We start from the raw sequence: 19,286 nt of genomic DNA on the forward strand, positions 1-19,286 counted from the left end.
CCAAATATCACTATGAATGAGATAAAAGGGGATGGAACTTCTTTTCTTGCTTAAAGGAAGTGGTACACGCTTGTGTTTAGCAAGCTCACACACATCACAATGAAACTCATCAACATGTATGCCTTGAAACAAAGAAGGAAACAAAAGACTGATTACCCTAAAGGAAGGATGTCCAAGTCTATGATGGTAAAGCCAGATTTTTTCTTTATTGGTTTGAGAAGGACTACCATTAGTAGCATGTGATTGGCTTGGTGCCTCAAGGTAGTAGAGTCCATCCCTTTCTCTAGCATGTCCAATCGTCCTCCCCGAATCCTTGTCCTGAAATACACAATGACTATGGTGAAAGACTACATTACAATGTAAATCTTGCGTGAGTTTCTTCACAGAAATGAGATTTGTAGATAGTCTAGGAACATGTAGGACATTTTTCAAGGTGAGGGAGGAGTTGAGCTCAATATTTCCAGTTTCAGCCACAGTATTTAATGAGCCATCAGCAATAGCTATCTTCCTACTAGTTGGATAGGGAGAATATGTGGTGAAAAGATTTGGTGAGTGTGTCATGTGGTCAGTTGCACCTGAATCTATGATCCAGGGGCTTGAAAGAGAATTACTGAAGACATTTAATCCAATAGAAAGTGGAAACTCACCTGAATTTGCCAAAGAACATGTATCTGGTTTTTTGTTAAGGTTGCTCAAAAGAGTATCACTGATTTTTGGAATCATAGAATTCCACATCCATGCCATAATCATAGAATCTTCTTCATCCCATGCTTCATATTTTGGATCTCCTGGTTTCGGTCCATCTCCAATCAGGTGGCTCATCTTTCCTTTGCCCTTCAGAATGGTCCGAATGAGTTGAGACCAATTTAAATACTTTCTTCCATCGAGCCTGTAGGCAGATTGAATATTCTGCAATTCTCCATTCTGCAGATTTTTGATTGTCTGATCAAATGCAGTCCCGGAAGTAACCTCTCTTGGTTCTGACATACTCTTTGTAGGTGCTTAAAAATAGTATGTGAAACAGTAACCAAAGATGCAGTAGAAAGACAAACAAGACGGAGAACGAAAAAATCTGTTTTTCAGGTAAGGAACAAAAAAAAAAACAGAACAAAGCTGAATAAAGAATGGCGATAAAGGCCAAAGGAAGATTAATCTTTGTGTGGCGGAAACACCAGAGATTAAAGGCAATGAAGGCCTGAAAGCTGAACAGCAATCCCAAGATTGGTTGGCTCTGATGCCATGACGAAATAGGAATTGAAGTGTTTTATTCTTGTGTGTATTATTCAGAACTTTACAATCAATATATAGACAGCTGCTATCTATGAAATAGGAAAGAATATCCTACCTAAAAGATTAGAATAAATGAGAAATCTACCTAGAATAGAAGATTACAATAAATGAGAAATCTACCTAGAATAGAAGATTACAATAAATAATAAATCTACCTAGAATAGAAGATTACAATAAATGAGAAATCTACCTAGAATAGAAGATTGCAATAAATGAGTAATCTACCTAGAATAGAAAAATACAATAAGAAAAATACCTGTAATAGAATATTACAATCTGATCTACTTAGATTAAAGATACTAATAAAATATTATGATATGATTCTAAGATTTTCCACATCCTTATCTACCAAACTACTCCCTTAACTGTTGAGTTGGTGATTGACCTCAATGGGAGATTCTGCAGGCTTACTTCTGAGTATTCCTGTATTATCAAGATGATCCATAACATACTCTGGGAAATGAAAATATCTTTGCTAGATCGGGCTACTTCATTATTGGATTAGATCCAGCGAGGCTCCAGCTTAGGAAGGGTGAACTTTCTTACATAGGGTGACATGAGCAGATCAGGTCAGTGGTTTATTCGGCATTTACTGGTTAGCCATGTTGGGCTGCCCAAGTCTTGTATCAAGAAGATTGAGTCGCTGTTGTGTGCATTCCTTGGAAAGAGAAAGGCTCAGACTCTGTGACTTCCTTCCCTTTCAGTTAGCCTTCTTATCTTCCCAAGGAGGAACGTGGCCTTAGATGAACTAGAGATGCTAATGTTCGGGTATTTTCAAGTTCATATGGAAAAGCCAAGAAGAAAAGCACCTGGTATGATTGAGTTTATTCTGGACTTCTTCGGGATGACATGATCTAGACTCTACCTACTCCATATGCTTCCTGGTTCTGGAGGAAGATTCTTAAGGTCAGAGTTTTGGTTTGTAGGGCTGTAAAGTCCCTAAATCATGATGTTGCTTCTGTTTGTCCTTGGTTTGATCACTGGCACCCTAACCTATTCTTATTCACCTAATCAATGATGAAATTGGGTACAGCTTTCGTCATGGGTGGCCTGCTGCCTTCATCTTCTCCACTCTTCTGGAATTTGGGGGGCTCTTCCATCTATCAGTAGGAAAATGCAGTGGAGATTTGGTCTTTGGACTCCCTTTTCTGGCCTCTTATTTCCTGCTTGGTTTGGGACCGTGTCAAGCCTAGAGACTAAAGTTATTCCTGAGTGTAAGTTGGTTTAATTCAATAGTCACATTCCTTGTCATGGCTTCATGGTTTGGTATGCCCCTTTCTGTTACTCCCAACTCAATCCTTATCCAAGAAGCAGATTTCAGTCTCTCCCAATTGTGGTCCCTCTTGGAACACTTTGGAGAATGTGGATCACCTTTTTTTTAGTTCCTCTATCTCCTTTTTGCTTTGGAAAGACCTCCTTCTCAAGTGAGACAGAGACTGCAACAGGGTGAACATGTTCCTTGGTGGTAGAATTGATGTAGCTCTGGATGATGGGAGATCAACTAGGAACCAGTTCGTCTAAGATATTCAATGGACATCCAATGGGGGCAAAATGGGTATGGAGTCCACTCGAAGGCTAGAATTAGGTGAAAATTAGTGTTTGGTGGTAGGGTTATGACTAAATAAGCGATGGGGAAGCTAACAATGAAGGTTTGGGGTTTTACAGAAGAGGTCTGATTACTGAATTAAAGTTTCAGCAAATTAGGTTTGGTTCCGGGTTCTGGAAAATGAAAATTGAAGTGACCTAGGGTTTATACTTGGAATTTGGGGTTGGGCTCTGGATCAAGTATTAGTGGGTTTGTAATGCAGGTTTTATCCAAGTATTGTGTAAATTAGATGGCTGGGTTAAAAGTAATTTTGGTTTATGGAACTGGATTTGGAAGTTTAGGATTTTTTTTTCTGGGCAGAATTGGGCCAACTTTGGGTCAGACATTTAGAGGATTGAGGGTTTTTTGGACCTGATCTGGGAATGTCTTACTGGTGAATCTGGTCTGACTGGGTGATGTTATTGGAAAATGAAAATGAAAATGGTAAAAGTTTGGAATTGGGATTCAGAAGGGCTTTGTGCAATCAAGAAATTGATTGGATACACACCAATTTCGCAAGCTGAACCTCCGTGGCTTCCCAAAGTTAAGGAGCTGCTTGGATTCACCCACCAATCTCACCATGGCTGGAGCATTTTCTAGACTGAATCTTCAATGGTGAACAAAGGCGGCAGCAGCTAACAAAGCAATTCATTAATCACCTTCGTGTTCAATGTTTCCCCTTGTTGCAACTTTATGTGAAAGGTTCAAAAATAGACTCCTATACAAAGAAGAAAGACCTAACCCAATCCTAAACATATTAGGTAACTGAAACTGAAAAGGAAGCTGGGATAAAAATCTCAGCCCCACTGAAAATTTAAGAAGATTTCCTTAGCTTAGCAGATGGAATATTTGAAGGACTTGAATTGAACTACTGGTTCAAACCAGCAAAATCCGTGCAATTCTAAAACATAACAATATTCGTACTTAATTACCTGATTTACACCCTTAAAAGTGACCAATTAGTAGGACCGAAGGCCCTACATGCATCGAACATACCCTAGACTTATTCCTAGTAAGAGAAGTCTGTCTCGGTGATGAATCTGTATCAATATCTGACTGTGCCACTAGCAGCAAGCTCATAATATTTGGAACGACCATCTTCCATATTTGGTTGGGCTGCAATATTTGAAGGTGAACTGCTAAAGCTAGGACCTTGCAGAGGATTTTAGCCTCCTGTCACTTTTGACATTGGATGCGACCTCTCTTCCTCCACTTCAAGATGCAAAATTCCTCTCAAAGTATGCTAATTGTTGAATCATGGGGATATCTCCATTTCATAATCTTACCTAATTTATCTAAAATCAGTAACATCCTTATTGTCTATGATACCAAGAATACCCTCTATCTTATAGCATTGAGAATATTCATACATATCATCTAATAATACTTTAACTAACCTGGTTTCTTATCTTCTTATAATTACAAACACTACCTTTGTTTAATATTTGTACCTCTACGTATAAATCTTGTTTATTCTACTGTTATGATTTTAATGCATTTGTCTCACCTCAAAATTTGGAACTTGGTACTTTTCCATCCTGCAGGTTGGGCAAATGGCTCTTATGGACCGCCATCAATCACTGGAAGATCAATATGCATTTAAATGTCAGTGCCATGGTTGTTCAGAACTTAGTCTGTCAGACCTTGCTGTTAATTCTTTTCGGTGTGTGGAGCCGAACTGTTCCGGTGTGGTTTTAGATATCTGTATGACAAAGCACGAAAAACAGAAAGCTAGCTGCGTACAAGGTGTTTCTGCAATTTGCAGCTTTGAGTGTCATTTACCTGTATGCTACATTCCACAGTTCATTTATTTATTTTAAGTTCATCATAGCAACAGAAAGTTTTCGATGTATGTTACAATGTTGTCTTTACAATTCCTATCAGAAAATTTCAAGAATTTTTATGGTGAGGCGGGGGGTTAAGGTCTATCAGCAATGGATCTTTGCCATATGAGAGATTCGGACCTTTAGTCAAATGAAATGGTGTGGCCTCAAGCATCCAATTGCTTTTCTGACAGATTTAAGGATATTGTGAGCTGTTCAAAGGGAAGGTGTTATTGTGGATGTTGCCTGAGTCTTTTTAGGTTGAAATTGTGTTGTCATAACTCATAAGGAGTTTCCAAATGCCAAGGGTCTTGTCATCCCATTTCTTTTTCTTTATCTAGCAATTTTGGACATTGAACAAATCCTATAGGAAGAATAAATAAAGTAGATGGCCATAAAGAAAAAAAGATAAAATAAGGGCAGTAAGGTATTCCCAAAGAGATAATTAGATCAGTAGAGAAAAGAGAGCACGGATAGAATTAAATTGTTTAGCTGTTGTTCTAGGGTAAAATATTGTGAGGATAAGCATATAGCTGTGCTACTTGTGGTATGGTAGGAACATCCTATCTGGGCTAACAAAATAGGAAAGATACAATGAAAATAAGGGGGGGAAAATCTGGTTACACTGCCCTCAGCCAAAGGCTGCCCCAAAATGACTCACAAGTTCACCGATCCCCTCTCCTCACATCTTCCCCCTTTGTATAGCTCACCAACAGCAGTTGGTTATGGTAACTCTCTCTCTCTCTCTCCTCCACGTGTCATGCCCTCAGGGGCCTATCATTGTAGGAAAGCAAAAATCTACCGCAGGGTATCAAAGTACCACAAGTATTATACCCTTGTGGTGGCACATAACACATCTCGACACTTCCCACAAACAAGAGCTTATATATCACAATTGCCTAACTAGGAATATCCTTTAAGAAAAGTAGGCCAGACAAGTGCCTTGGTGATCAAGTCACCCAACTGGCTATCAGTACTAACAGAAAGTGTAACAATTAACCGCTCATGGCAACATCTCTAACAAAGTGCCAATCAACCTCAACTTGTTGGGTTGGCTCATGGAGTACCGAATTGCCTCAAAAGAACTTGCTGGCTGGTTACACAAAAGAACATGCTTGTTAATAGGAAAACCAAACTCCTGTTGAAGAGACTTCACCCACCAAGCAGTAGCTCAGTAATCAGCCTCAGTTTCCTCTACCGATGTTTGTATACTAATACCTCACCATTATTGTCTCAAATTTCTGATGTGGATCTGTTAGAGTATCTGCATATTTAGAAACTAAATTCAAGTCTCCATGAGAAGACATACTTCCTCTGATAAAAAGTTAATGCCCTTGCTGCCCCTTACAGCTTTAATCTCCATAAAATGCTTGAATACACCTAAATTTTTTTTATCTGAAATTGTGCCTTAGATGAGACTTAACTTCATCTATGCTAGAAGAGTTTTTGTTTCTTCCGCGTTTATTACTGCTAGTCCCCGTTCCTTGCAATATACCCTTCCTCTGGGAAGAGAAGCGATCACTAGAACCCACTTGATCCAATGGATCAAACTGATATTCTGGGTTTTGAATCACTGCCCTAGAGGTTGTCAAAACTGCAGATTGCTTGCTCTAGAATTTCCCTTAGTATAGTGTATCTTCCAGAAATCAAATGTGGCTTCCGTTTCACTGCTGTTCCTTGGTTGCAGGGACAGTTAACTTGAGGAAGCAGATGGCCACTTCTCTTATTTTAAAAAATGCATCTCAGTCACAAACTTAATTCCATTTCCAGGGTCCTTTATTCCTTCAAAATAGTTCTTGAACTGCACTGTGTATGATGGAGATCCACCAGGAAGATGGGTTTATTTCTCCTAAAATAGGCCCATGGTTGGGTCATATGGCCTCACCATTTGTTCCATGGGTTAACTTGGTAACTGGTCTCCTGTATGGGCCTAAGAGTTAAGTATCAAGGTGGTACACGAATTTAACTTCTTTTATTTTGGTTAATTCAGTTTGAGGGGTCACGTGACCACTTAAAGTTCATACGATGGTCCAATGTAAGTCAAGGGCAGTATGCCTATTAGTGTGTATTAGGACCCTTCATGCTTATACATATAGCTGGAGTTATGTTTTGTATTAGTTTTAATTCCCTAAATGTTAGGTTGTCAATCCTAGGTTGTTAAGAGTTAAAAGTTCCTACTACTGGAGTTTTGCTTGTAATTTGGCTTTCGAAGACCTTATTTAAGCCCCCCATCACGGGAGAATAGAAGACAGACTTGAAATATTAGAATTATTGCTGTTTGCCAGAGCTGCTGTTGTTGATGCCTTCTTCTCTATTATGGGACTGATGTGGTGTGTAATGTCCAGACTTACTTGGTTAATAATATTTTTAAGTTTGTATTAGGACCCTTCATGCTTCATGCATGTAGCTGGAGCTATGTTCTGTTTTGAGTTGGTTTTAATTCCCTGAATGTTAGCTTCTCAGTCCTAGGCAAGAGTTAAAATTTTCTTTACTGGACTCTTGTAAGTTGTAATTGGCTCTCAAGGGCCCTATTCAAACCCCTATCATGGTCCGTAAAGGACAGACGAATATTAGAATTATTGCTGTTTGCCAGAGCTGCTTCTACTGCTGTTTATGCCTTGTTCTCCATTGTGGGACTGGTTTTGTGTAATATCCAGACTGACTTGGTGAAAAAAATATCCAAGTAACACTCCTTGGTGAGTCGTATCCAAGATGCTGAAGTTGGGTCAGGGTTGAGTAACTTGATCGCGTAGACAGTCCTCACTCCATCCTTCTCTCTTCCCTCTTCCTTCTTCCCCTTCTGGTTTACTGTTTACAGCTACCCATTTGAACCTTAGTTTATTAGTCTTGTTGGCCATTAGATTTTTCCCCAAGCCCAGCAACCAATCCCCCTCACAGCAGACCAATACGAACCCCATACTAGTCCTAGTCTTTTGTAAAGTCCTAAACTCTAAGCTCCAACTGCCTAACACCTGCAAGTATGGTGTTGTCCCATTCTGTCCATCAAAATTTAATAAGCTTTTAAGGGAATCACCCTCCCTACTGTACCTACCATTGATCCAAAACCTAGCCCCTGAAGCCCCTTAGAACCCCCATTCACTTGTATCCTCACTCTTCTCAACTGCCACAAAAGTTGGAGTTCCTTGACCACCCATTAGAAATGACCCCAACTTGGATCAACTCCCCTCCCCAGTTCATTCGCCTGTACTAAAGTTACAGTTCTGTATGAGATCTGAAAAAAATAACCTGAAATCAATCCCGGGGCAACCAAAGTTCCTAGAAGTGCTGGTTTTTACATTAAGGTCTTGACTTGTTCCTCAACTTGATTGAGACTACTTGAGTGCAATTATAAAGTTGGCACTTATTATTCTTTTTGAGAATCACATCAACTTAGTGGCCCATAATGACCTAAAGAAAGGTTTTCTGAAAACTGATACTGAATTAGCATTGAAGGGATACATCAATTATATGTTGTTGAAGTACAGGTACTCCTAAGGGATATCCTACTAAACCGTATTGTCCATCTTTTCTGCACAACTCAAAATGACATTGTTTTGGGGCATGTGTGGGGAGACAACAGAGGATTGAGAATATGCATTGGACCTTTATATGCACTAATATAATGTATCCTTATCTAATTCTAGAAGTATTAATTGACATAAAAAAAATTTCCCTCACTAATATAGGCTTAACTCTCAGAATGGTCTTGGCACCATGAGATGAGGTTTAGATCTTAGAAGAAGAGATGTAATGTATGCCTTTAACCATTGACCCGAGCCTTAACTCTCTTGGAACAAGAATCTGGTTGGCTTTCCTAAATGTCTTGCTTTTTATTGCCTTAAAAAATATTGGTTCTGCAACTCCTGTTTATGAACTCAAAGAAATTTCCTTTTGCATGTTAAAATGGGGTTTACTCATCTGGTCAGATATCTTATGTAGAATCCATTGAATGGTGGCCTAGTAGGTTTAGCTCCCTTCCTGTGCGTCATACAAATTCTAGCCATTTGTAAACCATCCTGATAATTTATATAGGGATACTTTTAGTTTGGTGTGAACAACAAGAATCCAATGTTCTTTCCAAAGTTGCTGAAATGTTTATATGCTCTAAAAGGTCGACAAGCTGAAAGTAGCAGACATTGATAAAGTCGCCCATGCATTGTTTCAACCAACCAAAGGAACAGTTCGAATTCATCCTGGATGCTGTTTGAATTGTGGTTCTCAACGTGACCTGGAATCTTCAAATGCGACAGCCAAGCAAGCTCGTAATTGTTTCAAAAGGTAGTGTGCCTTTCCCTAGTATTGCATTAAGAATAGGTAAGTGATTCTAAGTGTACCTTGCCGCATATAATATCCCTTTCACCCTCTCTGGTCTCTTACATTTGACGCTTAATATAAACAAATAACCCTTTTTGTGATGTAATGCTCCATAGCTTCCTATCTCTGGTTGGCCTGTATATACTTAAATTTTGAGTTGAGTTTCCTGATCTATATTTTTAGTAGCCTATATCTAGGATTTTAGGATTAAGTTGAAGATCGGTCAACTGTGCTCACAAGTCGTATACATGCATATTCGTTTGTGTAGTTATTCATGTATTCATGTAATGATGTGATTTCTATATTGGTGTGCAATTCTTTTGGACTATATTAATGCTCATATTAGACTTGGAAATTCTGCCATCAACAGATTACGGGATGCAATAGATTCAAAGCAAGTTTCAATAAATGTACTCTCCGATGCATTGGAATCTCTTAAGCTATTGAGATCAACGATACATTTTTACAACAAGGAGATAGCAGAGGTGAGTTTGACCCAACATATAATTAGCTAATTTTGTATGAAAACAGCCCCTGCATATGAGTTTAGATTTAATGGAAGTTCTGGAAAGTGGAAATTGGGACTTGAAAATAGAACATTATTTTTGGCCATTATAGCTATCCCTTAACCAAAGTGGTTAATTTGGTAATTCCGAAACAGTTAAAAATGATGACCACTATCAGCAATGGTTTTATTGATGAAAACTTACAGGAGTTACTAGATTGGGGAGAAGGGAAAGAAAAAGAAAAAAAAAAAGGGGGGGGGGTGGCTGTTCAATGAAAATGGCAACTCTTATCTGATAGTGTTTGCAATTGCAGGCAGAGGATATTATTGCAGAGGCATTTTGTTCGGTTGGAGAACTTCAAGCTGCCCTAGTCCACTGCAAAGCGTCAATTGAGGTATTAATGTTTATTAGGAATTAAGTAGATGTCTAGTTCTATTTTGACATTGTGTATATTAGACTGTGGCTAGGAGAGTACCTTCTCCATATCAAGAACTATATTGTGTGATACCCTTCTTTACTAGTACTTTCAACTTCTAACATGCTCGAAATTATTCTGATAGTGCTAGTAGTGGTCTAGTTGCAAAAGACCAAATTATCTGCCCGCATTCTTATTCTTCATTGGCCGGCTTTGAGGTGAAATTTCATGAGATTTCAGATGTTTCAAGGTCACTGAAATGAAGCATGCCTGTGAAATGAAATTGACTGGTTGACTAGATTTTTGTCGAAGTTCCGGTATTTTGGTCCGAAATCTCGAGTTTCAGAAATTTCGGTTGATATCTCAAGAATTTTGGAAATTAAGTGTGAGTCCCACTCAAAGGGATGTGACAAATCAATTTTTGTGGACATCATCTTCTCCTACCCTAGCCAGCGGCAGTACATGCTGCTAGCGGCATAATATGATTTATGACAATGGATCAAGGGGTCTCTTCACAATTTGGTAATCTATATCCTATAATAGGTACTCAAAAGAGCAATGCACATTAGTTCCATCAACCTTCCACAAAGTACCAAGCAATTGAATTTAAACGTTAGGAGAGTATGGTGATGATGTCCTTGAAAATCATATACTTAATCTTTATGAGTCTTAATAATATAATAGTGATTCACTTCATTACTTTTGTAAGAGTTTAAATTGCTTATTCTTTATGCTCGAGTACTTAACCAATGTATAGATATGTAATTATACATGAGGATTCAACAGTACACTGTCAATTAAGGCTGAATACAAAACACCTATTTGAGTAACTATTTTTGCCATATGATCATTTAAATGTGTTAATACAGCCTAATGTAGAGTTCCGTGAATGTTAATTTATTCTTGCAGAATTGCATGTGTGAAAATACATTCAGATTTGACCGTATAGACGCAAACAAGAGTCCAAGTCCGAAAAGACCATTGTGGATTGCTTTTTTAACCAAACTAACCTTGAATATTTGTTTATGTGCCTTAAAATAGGTTGTCCAAAAAGAAACAGACTCGTGGAAATGCATGAAACCCACCAAAACCTGGCAGAATTTGTACCAGGTGTCCACGAGATTTTGGCAAAATCTCGAGATTTCAGTCGTCTCAAGGTGCCTGAAACCTTGAGATGAAATGAAATCTTGAGCCTTGCTCATAACTATACATTGTAAGAAAGGAGAGACTATTTGCCTTTGGATAAGGCGGTGGAATTTAAAAGCAAAGCACTTGCAATATTTTACTGATAATTTGCAAACAAGGAAGGCAAGACTTTGATGGAAACACTACTACCATGTGGAACAAGTTGACTAGCATTATTTTGGTAAAGACATCCATTTTGGATCTGAAGGAAAACATCATTCATCTAGAGAGAATTGTTATTCAGACGACAAGGTCCAAGTAGCTTTCAAGGAAAGCTAGTTTGATTGATGACTTGGCAAAGGACTAAGGATGTTGAGATTGGTGTATGACTGGCTTGATGTATTGTCACAATCTTGGGCAGTTAAGAAACATCATAATATTGATAAAGATAAATTCAGTGTAGCCGAAATGAGGATGTTGAGATGGCTGTATGTTGAAGCTGGGAAATCAAATAAGAAGTAAACAAACTAAGTGGATCTGTGAGTAGTTTCGATGCATGATAGCTGTGAAAAAAAATCATTTTAAGAAATAGGCATGGTCATGGTCATGCTCCAGTATGGAGAAGTGATTAAATTCAGATTGAAGTAGCTTAGAGAGACTGTGGTAGACTAAAATGACTCTTGGAGAAGTGGTGAAGAAAGAGAATAGCCTAGGCCTAGTAATCGAATATGGAGCTGATTGGATGGTAAGAATTCATGTAGCCTACCCATTCTCTTGGGATATAGCCAAGTTCAGTCGAGTTCAGTTGACCTGAGTGTCCTTGTTCTTTGCTGATTCCTAGTTGGAGTGTTCATCCCATACAAAATTATCGGCAATCTCACCATTAGTGTGTTTCAAATATGACATAGTTACAATCCAGTGTAGAATGAAATGCAATCACCTATTGCCAAAGCTTGAGTTTCATGGACAAACGATAATGCATAACTCAGGTTGATTTTTGAACTGGTAAAGCATTCTGATTTCTTGAATGACTTTTATTTGCTTGTAATGTATTTATCAATTTCAAATAAAATAACAATAAGCTTGTGAAGCAAGGGGAAGTTTGTACCATCATTTGGATTTGTTGGATACGCATGTATTTTTTATATGGATCATTCTTATCTCTTCAGCTGTTTATTAGCAACATCCTTGTTTCAGTGCTTTCTGTTGCATTGTTCCTCAATTTTCTCTTCCATGGTAAAAGTAGAGAAGAATTATCTTATGTTGACTTTTCCTTTTCCATGTGTTTTAGGCTGTTTTTAACATTGTTTCTTAATCCATGGTTGGGTATGGAAGTTTTTTGTTTTTCTAAATTCTATGCCTGCTAGCTTAATATAATGCAAGAGTTACTCCAAGTCTGACAAGAGTTACATATTTGGGTTGCCAGATCTTGGAGACGCTTTACTCCACCAACCACATTGTCATTGGGAATGAGTTGGTCAAACTTGCATCTATTCAACTATCTTTGGGTGATCCTACTATTGTGGAAAGCATAAATCGATTAGATAAAATATTTTCAATGCATTATGGACCTCATGCTACCAGATTATTTCCGTATCTGCAAACCCTAAGGAGGGAATGTAGCAAAGTCACTAAGCTCTCTTGAGTAAGGTGCAACAGCTCCGAGTTATTGTTTGTATCATCCAAATGCAGATCTTCCTTTGTTTTTTTCCAATCATCTCCCCTGTTCTGTTTGTCTTTTTATTTGATGGTTCCAAAGGTTTATCTTCATTGGTGGTAAAAAGGAATATTGTCCACAACCTGTTAGTAGCATAGAATTGCATAGGGCAAGGCAGGTTTAGCAATTGTATACTAGGTCAACTTGTCTGTCAGTCCTTTTCGGTTTGTTTCAAAGGTTACATTTTCAGATATGTTTTCACCTTCTGACAGAGTTTAACCCAATCCATACTCATTCACCATTATACAACAATAACAACAATGTTACGTGGATTCTTGACTTCCAATCCACTCTATTTGAAGTTATGCTAGATACAAGGTCTAAGCTATGCATAGCTTTTCTCACCACTTTTTTTAAGGTTATTGTAGGTCTACCACTTTAACACAATCCTTACTCATTCACCATTATATTCTTACTAATTCCAACTACGTCCTCTATGGGAACGGTATTAAAGATGTGGACCACTTTTTTCTTCACTTGTTCCTTCTCTAGTTCCACCGAGGAGGAAGTTCTCCCATCCATTTGGCACTCTTTCGATCCTGCCTTTCCTCCCTCATGTCAGTAAGGTAAGTCTCTTCTGTTCGAGCAGGAAATAGAAGAAGATAGCTTGATTCTGTGCTTCCCTCTAGGCAGTCAGTTTTGGTTATGGTATGTCTTGGAAGCAGTATGATTTTGGTTGACACTGGTTGTGGATATTGAGATACATCCTTGATATCACTATTTGTAACATTATAAGTTGGTGTTTGGAGCTGTAATCTCTCACTTATGGTGGGAGTGCAGCTTCAAGAGGTAGACCTCCAACTACCTTCAACTCTAAATTATTAGACTTGATTTTGGAACTCTTCTCCTTTGATGTTTCTCCTGGGTTACATTTGATATTTCATCCCTTTGTTTTACATATTTCTATGAAATAGGTTATGTGGTTATTGTCTGGGGTTTATAGTGTCCTTGGCAGACTGTAGCCTACTCTCCTCCCCCACCCCATTTTGTTCAACTCGTTCTATATTCTTCTCTTTCTTTCTTTCTTTTTCCCTCTTTTGGGTTTAATAGTATATGTTACTCACCCCTGAAAAAAGGGTAAACCCTCGCATGGTGGGGCTGATTTAGTAGGGTTTCATTCTCCACTCTGGATTAAATTCATGAAATTATCAGTTAATAAAATTTAAGACCAATAAATGAAATTTGTTTTGGTACATTAATTTGAAATAGTTTAGGAATTAGAATGCGGTATAATCATCAATATTAATTACCAAAAAAAAGAATAATACTAATAAGAAATTCGGTGAAGGAGTGCACCCCTTCATCTTCCTCATATTGGATTTTAATTTTTTAATGTTAATTAAAAAAAAAAAAATAATAAAAAAGAGAGAAGAGAGAGAGAGAGGGAAGAACATGAGAACTTTGCAAAAGATGAAAAGATGAAAGGGAATCTTTGCAAAAAAGAAAAGAAAGTGTTAGGTCACAATCTTATCCCTCTTCTTTCATTATTTTGATTCTTGATACCTTTCCTTGGTCTTCTAACAAGTAAAACATTAAGGTAAAAATATTTAAAAGAGAGAGACAACAAGAGAGAGAAGAGCGGGAAACAGTGGAAGTAAAAGAAAAAGATGAAAGGGAATATTTGCAAAGAAAAATAAAATAGTAGTTCACAACCTTATATCTCTTCTTTTATTATTTTAATTGGTCTTGTCCTTTACTTGGTCTCCTAACAAGTAAACATTAAGATAAAAAGGAGAAAGAGAACTTTTTTCAATGAAAAACCCTTTTATCCAAGAAAAAAACCATTAAGATAAAAATATTTATAAGAGAAAGAGTGAGTGCGAGACAACGAGAAAGAGAGAGAGAGAGAGAAGAACGAGAAATATTAAAAGGAAAAAGAGAGAATTTCTTGCAATGAAAATATAATTTTATTCGCAGAATTGCTCTGGCAGTAAGATTTACTCCTCTTAGTGAAGAGGTTGTGGGTTCAACCATTGCCAATACGTCTTGCCTGATGTGGCATTTTTTCATTTTAAATATTCAAAATAACCACTAGTGGTGTTTAGTATTGATTTAATATTTAATTAAATTACTTTTCAACCTTGATGAATATTGGGTAAAGTAAACACTTCTTGCGATTTTTCTCCAATTTAGTTGGTTCATGACTTAGCAATGAGGGAAAACTTTTACATCTATCTCATTTTAATGAAGGGTGAAATGGTCTTTTGCATTAACACTTCAAGTTTTTTTTGTAAGTTGAACCTAAAAGAGTAGAGTGTTCTATGCACACTAACACCAAATAGTCAGTCAATACCTTTTGTTGTAGAAGAGACAACAATAATAAATAGTAGAAGATTAAATATATAATTTCACTATAATAAAAAGGAGCGCCAATAATTATCTCAAGCAAAAGATATAGGTATGGAAAACTCCAACAGGTTATTCTATCAAGATTCAAGACTTCAAATCTTTTTGGGACTAAAGTTTGTCTCTTCATATAAATTACCTCCATCCCTTTTATACATACAATATACAGTTCATTTAATCAGGAAAAAATGAGAATAGTGAAGCATGAGAAGCATAGAAGAAAGAAAAGTAGAAAGGCAAATGCATTGAACAAAAAAGAAACCGGAAGAAAGAAGATAGCATACCTAATTTCCTTCAAAGTGCCTTTCATTGTTAAGTTAATTTCAGTCATTTCTTCATTATAATAGTTTTTAAGAAATTGCACTGGTATCTAAAATGGAGGCCTTAAAGCATTGACACCTTACTTTATATATGAAAAGCATATACGTTAAAATTGGAATTTCATTGGACAAATTAGTTCAATGTGTCACTGAAAACGGTTAATCACTATCTATTTTCTTTCAATTCAAAAGATATTCCTATCAAAATATGAAGGAAAAAAATAAACAGTAATTTAACGGTTTTCAATGACAAATTGGACTAATGTGTCTAATGAAAATCTAATTTTTGTGTTTTTTACACAAAAAAAGTGGGATGTTAATGCTTTAAGACCTCTATTTTGATGATCAAAACTATTTGCTCTCTTTTTTTAAGAGGTTCAAACCATTTCCGAATTATACAACTGCCAAATCTTATCATTTCTACATGACCTACTTATTAAATTTTTTAAATATGCGACCAACATATATCAGAGTCAGATCCTACCTATCAAAATTTGGGATCCACCTATTAAAAATCTGCAGCTTACTTGACATGCCATGAGATAGATATTACAAACAAGTACAACTCATCTTTATTGCAATTAAATGAGATTATTCCTTATACAGAAAAATAAAAAGGAAAATTTTGAGGACACTTTAAGATAATTGACTGAAAAATAAATATACCCTAAAATCATGTCAAATTGGCAGTTAATCCTTTTTGTGAATCATTAATTAGTTAGAGGAAATGATGAATATACTCTTAATTGTATCATTCTATGTCTTATAATACAAGATGAATGGATGGAAGAAGAAGAAATTCATGGGTGAAAGATGATGAAATTTAGAATTATATTTCACTAAAGGCAACGTTGTAACTTTATAAGAGATTAAGGATAATTTAAGAATTATGCAACTATCTTGCCATGAATTTACAAACTTGGTAGCAAAATGTACTATTGTGTTAATTTAAGAGACATTTTGAGAAGCCATTGCCAATTTGGCATAGCTTTGACGTATCCGGAATACATTTTATTTTTTTATTTTTTTCTATCAAAATGGATCCATTTGATAACTATGGTATAAGTGTATAACAATTTCTAGTGTTTCTTGCTTCAAAGAAAAAAAACAAAAAACTATTTGACAAAACTATTTTGTTTCAAGTACTTTTGGAACACAAGTTGAGACTTCTTAAAATTTCTACTTCAAGAAACAATTTTGATGCAAGTTGTTGCGTTTGTTTCTCAAAGCAAAAGTTGGGTTCAACCTATGTTCAAGTGAAAGAACTTAAAAAGAGGTATTTATGAAATTTCACATTACAAACATAAAACTCTACATAACCCTGCTAATATGTTTTCATTTTCAGAAGCAAGTTTTGTCAAATACCTAAAAAATAAGTTTCTACTTCCAAATTCCAATTATGTTGCAGCACCCTAAAATTTCCAAAAGATGAAGAAATAAATTGATTTATCTACAAAAATCTTTCAATATTAAAAAAAAACATTTCTCCATCTAAGGATGTTCTCTCTCATATTAAAACTTGCCTAACTAAGATAGTCACTTTGTCAAATATGGCCGGCCCCATTCAAGGAGAGTCTGGATCTGCGACCCCGTCGGCTTACCACCACAAAAAACAGGGGGGGCCAAGGGGTGGTGATGGGAGGGTTTTTTTTTTATTTTAATATTTTCAGTGGTGGGGCCCACAGTTTTTGTGGTGAAAAACCTGTCAAGGCCGTCGGGGGTGATGATCCGGATTCATTCAAGGATTGCTACTGTCAGTGGAAATCATAAATGAGACAGTTGGTACATGCCATGATGGGTTAGCATCTTATCAAATATTGCCCTTTTTACCCACCCAAAAATAAATAAAAATTCCCTGCACTGCTCTGTATTTATGAGTCTTTTCTGTCACTTAAATAGGTTTAACAACTTGGATTTTCTTACCATAAAATACTAGTAATCAAAATTATCATCAAATCATTTATTGAGAAATTATTTGTGTGGATATGTTTATTTGTACTGTCATTGTACTTACATTAATTATATTTTGGTGACTATGCGACCAAGTCTAGTTGGGTTAGTAGCATCTTATCATATATACCCTTTTAACCACACACACAAAAAAAATTTCCCTGCCTCCTCTGTATTTATGTATTTATGACTCTTTTCTCTCACTTCAATGGGTTCAACAACTTGGATTTTTTTAATCATAAAATACTAGTAATCAAAATTATCATCAAATCATTTATTGAATAAATTATTTGTGTTGGTTTAATTATTTGTTCTCTCATTATCCTTGCATTAATTATATTTGGTGAGTATGCGACCAAGTAAAGAAAAAGAAACAAAACTACAGTCTCTATTTGTGTCTAGTTGGTTCTATTTGATTATATATTAAAGACTATTTCAAATAAGGGCAGAGCTAGGATCTAATATGGGGAGCCGAACTAATGGGAGTTAGAATCAACTCCCAGTCGGAGGAGTACTGGCGCTTTTTTACCATGCATAGTGTGTGGGACCCAGTAAAGGTCTCACATCTGATTTTTTTTTTTTTTTTGGTAACCCACATCTGAATTATGTTATCATATTCAGATGTCGGCCTACATATTAAAAATATAAATAGATTATTAGTAATGACATTTTTACCCTTACAAAATATAGGTTAATTAAATCATAAGGTCATTAACACGAAAAAATATATCTTATAGAATAACTCTGTTAAGTTTTAATGGATACTTTTTTATTTAAAAAAAATATATGATTTTAACATAAATGACTATATGCAACCTAAACGAGTTCTCTTTATAGATATTCTATTCACAATATAAAATCAAATAAAAATAACAAAAAAACTAAGAAAAAAAAACAATATAAAATATAAAAACAAATAAAAAGAATAACAAGAGAGAGAAAAAAAAAAATTGAGAAAGAGAGACTACCTAATTGTGGAGAGATTTAAGATTTAGGAATTGACTCTAAGCTTTTCCAAAATTTCCTTAAGCCAATTTGACAAAATAAAATTTTTTTCCTTAGACCACGTGTGAAGAAAGTGAATAGAAGAAATAGGGAAAGAAAGAGAAGAGAATAATACGAAGAAAATTCTTTTATAATTGAGATTTAACTACTTCTTCCTTAAATATATGGTTTTTATAGTAGCTTTTACATAATCATTGAGAATAACATTTATATTTATTATTTTTACTTTTTAAAAAAATTATGGGAGGAAAAAAAAAACGGAAAAATCAATGAACATAAAAAAAAGAGAAAATTTTCAAAATATGAGAGTGGGGCCATGGCCCTCTCCGGCTCCTATATAGTTCCACCCAAAGTATGCAATGTCCGTGATATATCACTGTGTCAATAGGTATGGACACGATACACCCCACCGAAGCAGGATTGTCTAAATATTAGTGATATATTGATATTTTGAGTTTAATATTATCCAAGTCCAACCCACACATTTTCCATCTAGCTCGGCTCAACCATACCTTGTTTCCCAACCAAAACCACCCCAAATTTCAAAGAAATTTCGCCTAACATATCAGAGTTTCGGTGGTTTTGCCAGCCACAGACAACCCCAGTGTCGGCGAAATTCCGTACCTTGGTTCCCCCTTTGATTCAGAGTCTTTTCATATATTTTTTGAAGTTTCGTACACGTGAGTGTGCTAGAAGCAAGTTTTCCAAATGCTAGAAAACAACAATTGACCTTCCAACTGTTTTTGCTAAATCCATATAGGATCCTTTCAACTATCTTCTATATTTTATCCAACGACTTCCAAAGAAAGTAGAAACTTTAAAATAGTATAAAGGTTTGACAAGGACAATCAATACTTGTTGATTTTTACATGTCGATCATCTCCTTAAAG

At 36.1% G+C, this 19,286-nt stretch overlaps 1 protein-coding gene across 3 annotated transcripts in view; it reads left to right on the forward strand.

Moving 5' to 3' along the window:
- The window catches only part of TPR9 (Tetratricopeptide repeat (TPR)-like superfamily protein), a 65,151-nt gene extending 51,043 nt beyond the window's left edge, over positions 1-14,108 (forward strand). Inside the window, exons 11-15 of one of the 3 annotated variants that reach the window (XM_089149659.1) lie at positions 4,420-4,659; positions 8,810-8,976; positions 9,383-9,497; positions 9,832-9,912; positions 12,485-14,108. In XM_089149659.1, the coding sequence (XP_089005785.1) occupies positions 4,420-4,659; positions 8,810-8,976; positions 9,383-9,497; positions 9,832-9,912; positions 12,485-12,703 (822 nt within the window). In that variant the 3' untranslated portion in view covers positions 12,704-14,108. Of the gene's footprint in view, positions 1-4,419; positions 4,660-8,809; positions 8,977-9,382; positions 9,498-9,831; positions 9,913-12,484 lie in introns of those variants that run through there. The other 2 variants (XM_089149661.1, XM_089149660.1) reach the window with 2 other exon arrangements.
- The last annotated feature ends 5,178 nt before the right edge of the window (positions 14,109-19,286 follow it).

Source organism: Hakea prostrata, chromosome 3 (genome assembly GCF_041222555.1).
Source record: "Hakea prostrata isolate BN-2017 chromosome 3, UWA_Hpros_2, whole genome shotgun sequence".
NCBI classification, from domain to species: Eukaryota; Viridiplantae; Streptophyta; class Magnoliopsida; order Proteales; family Proteaceae; genus Hakea; species Hakea prostrata.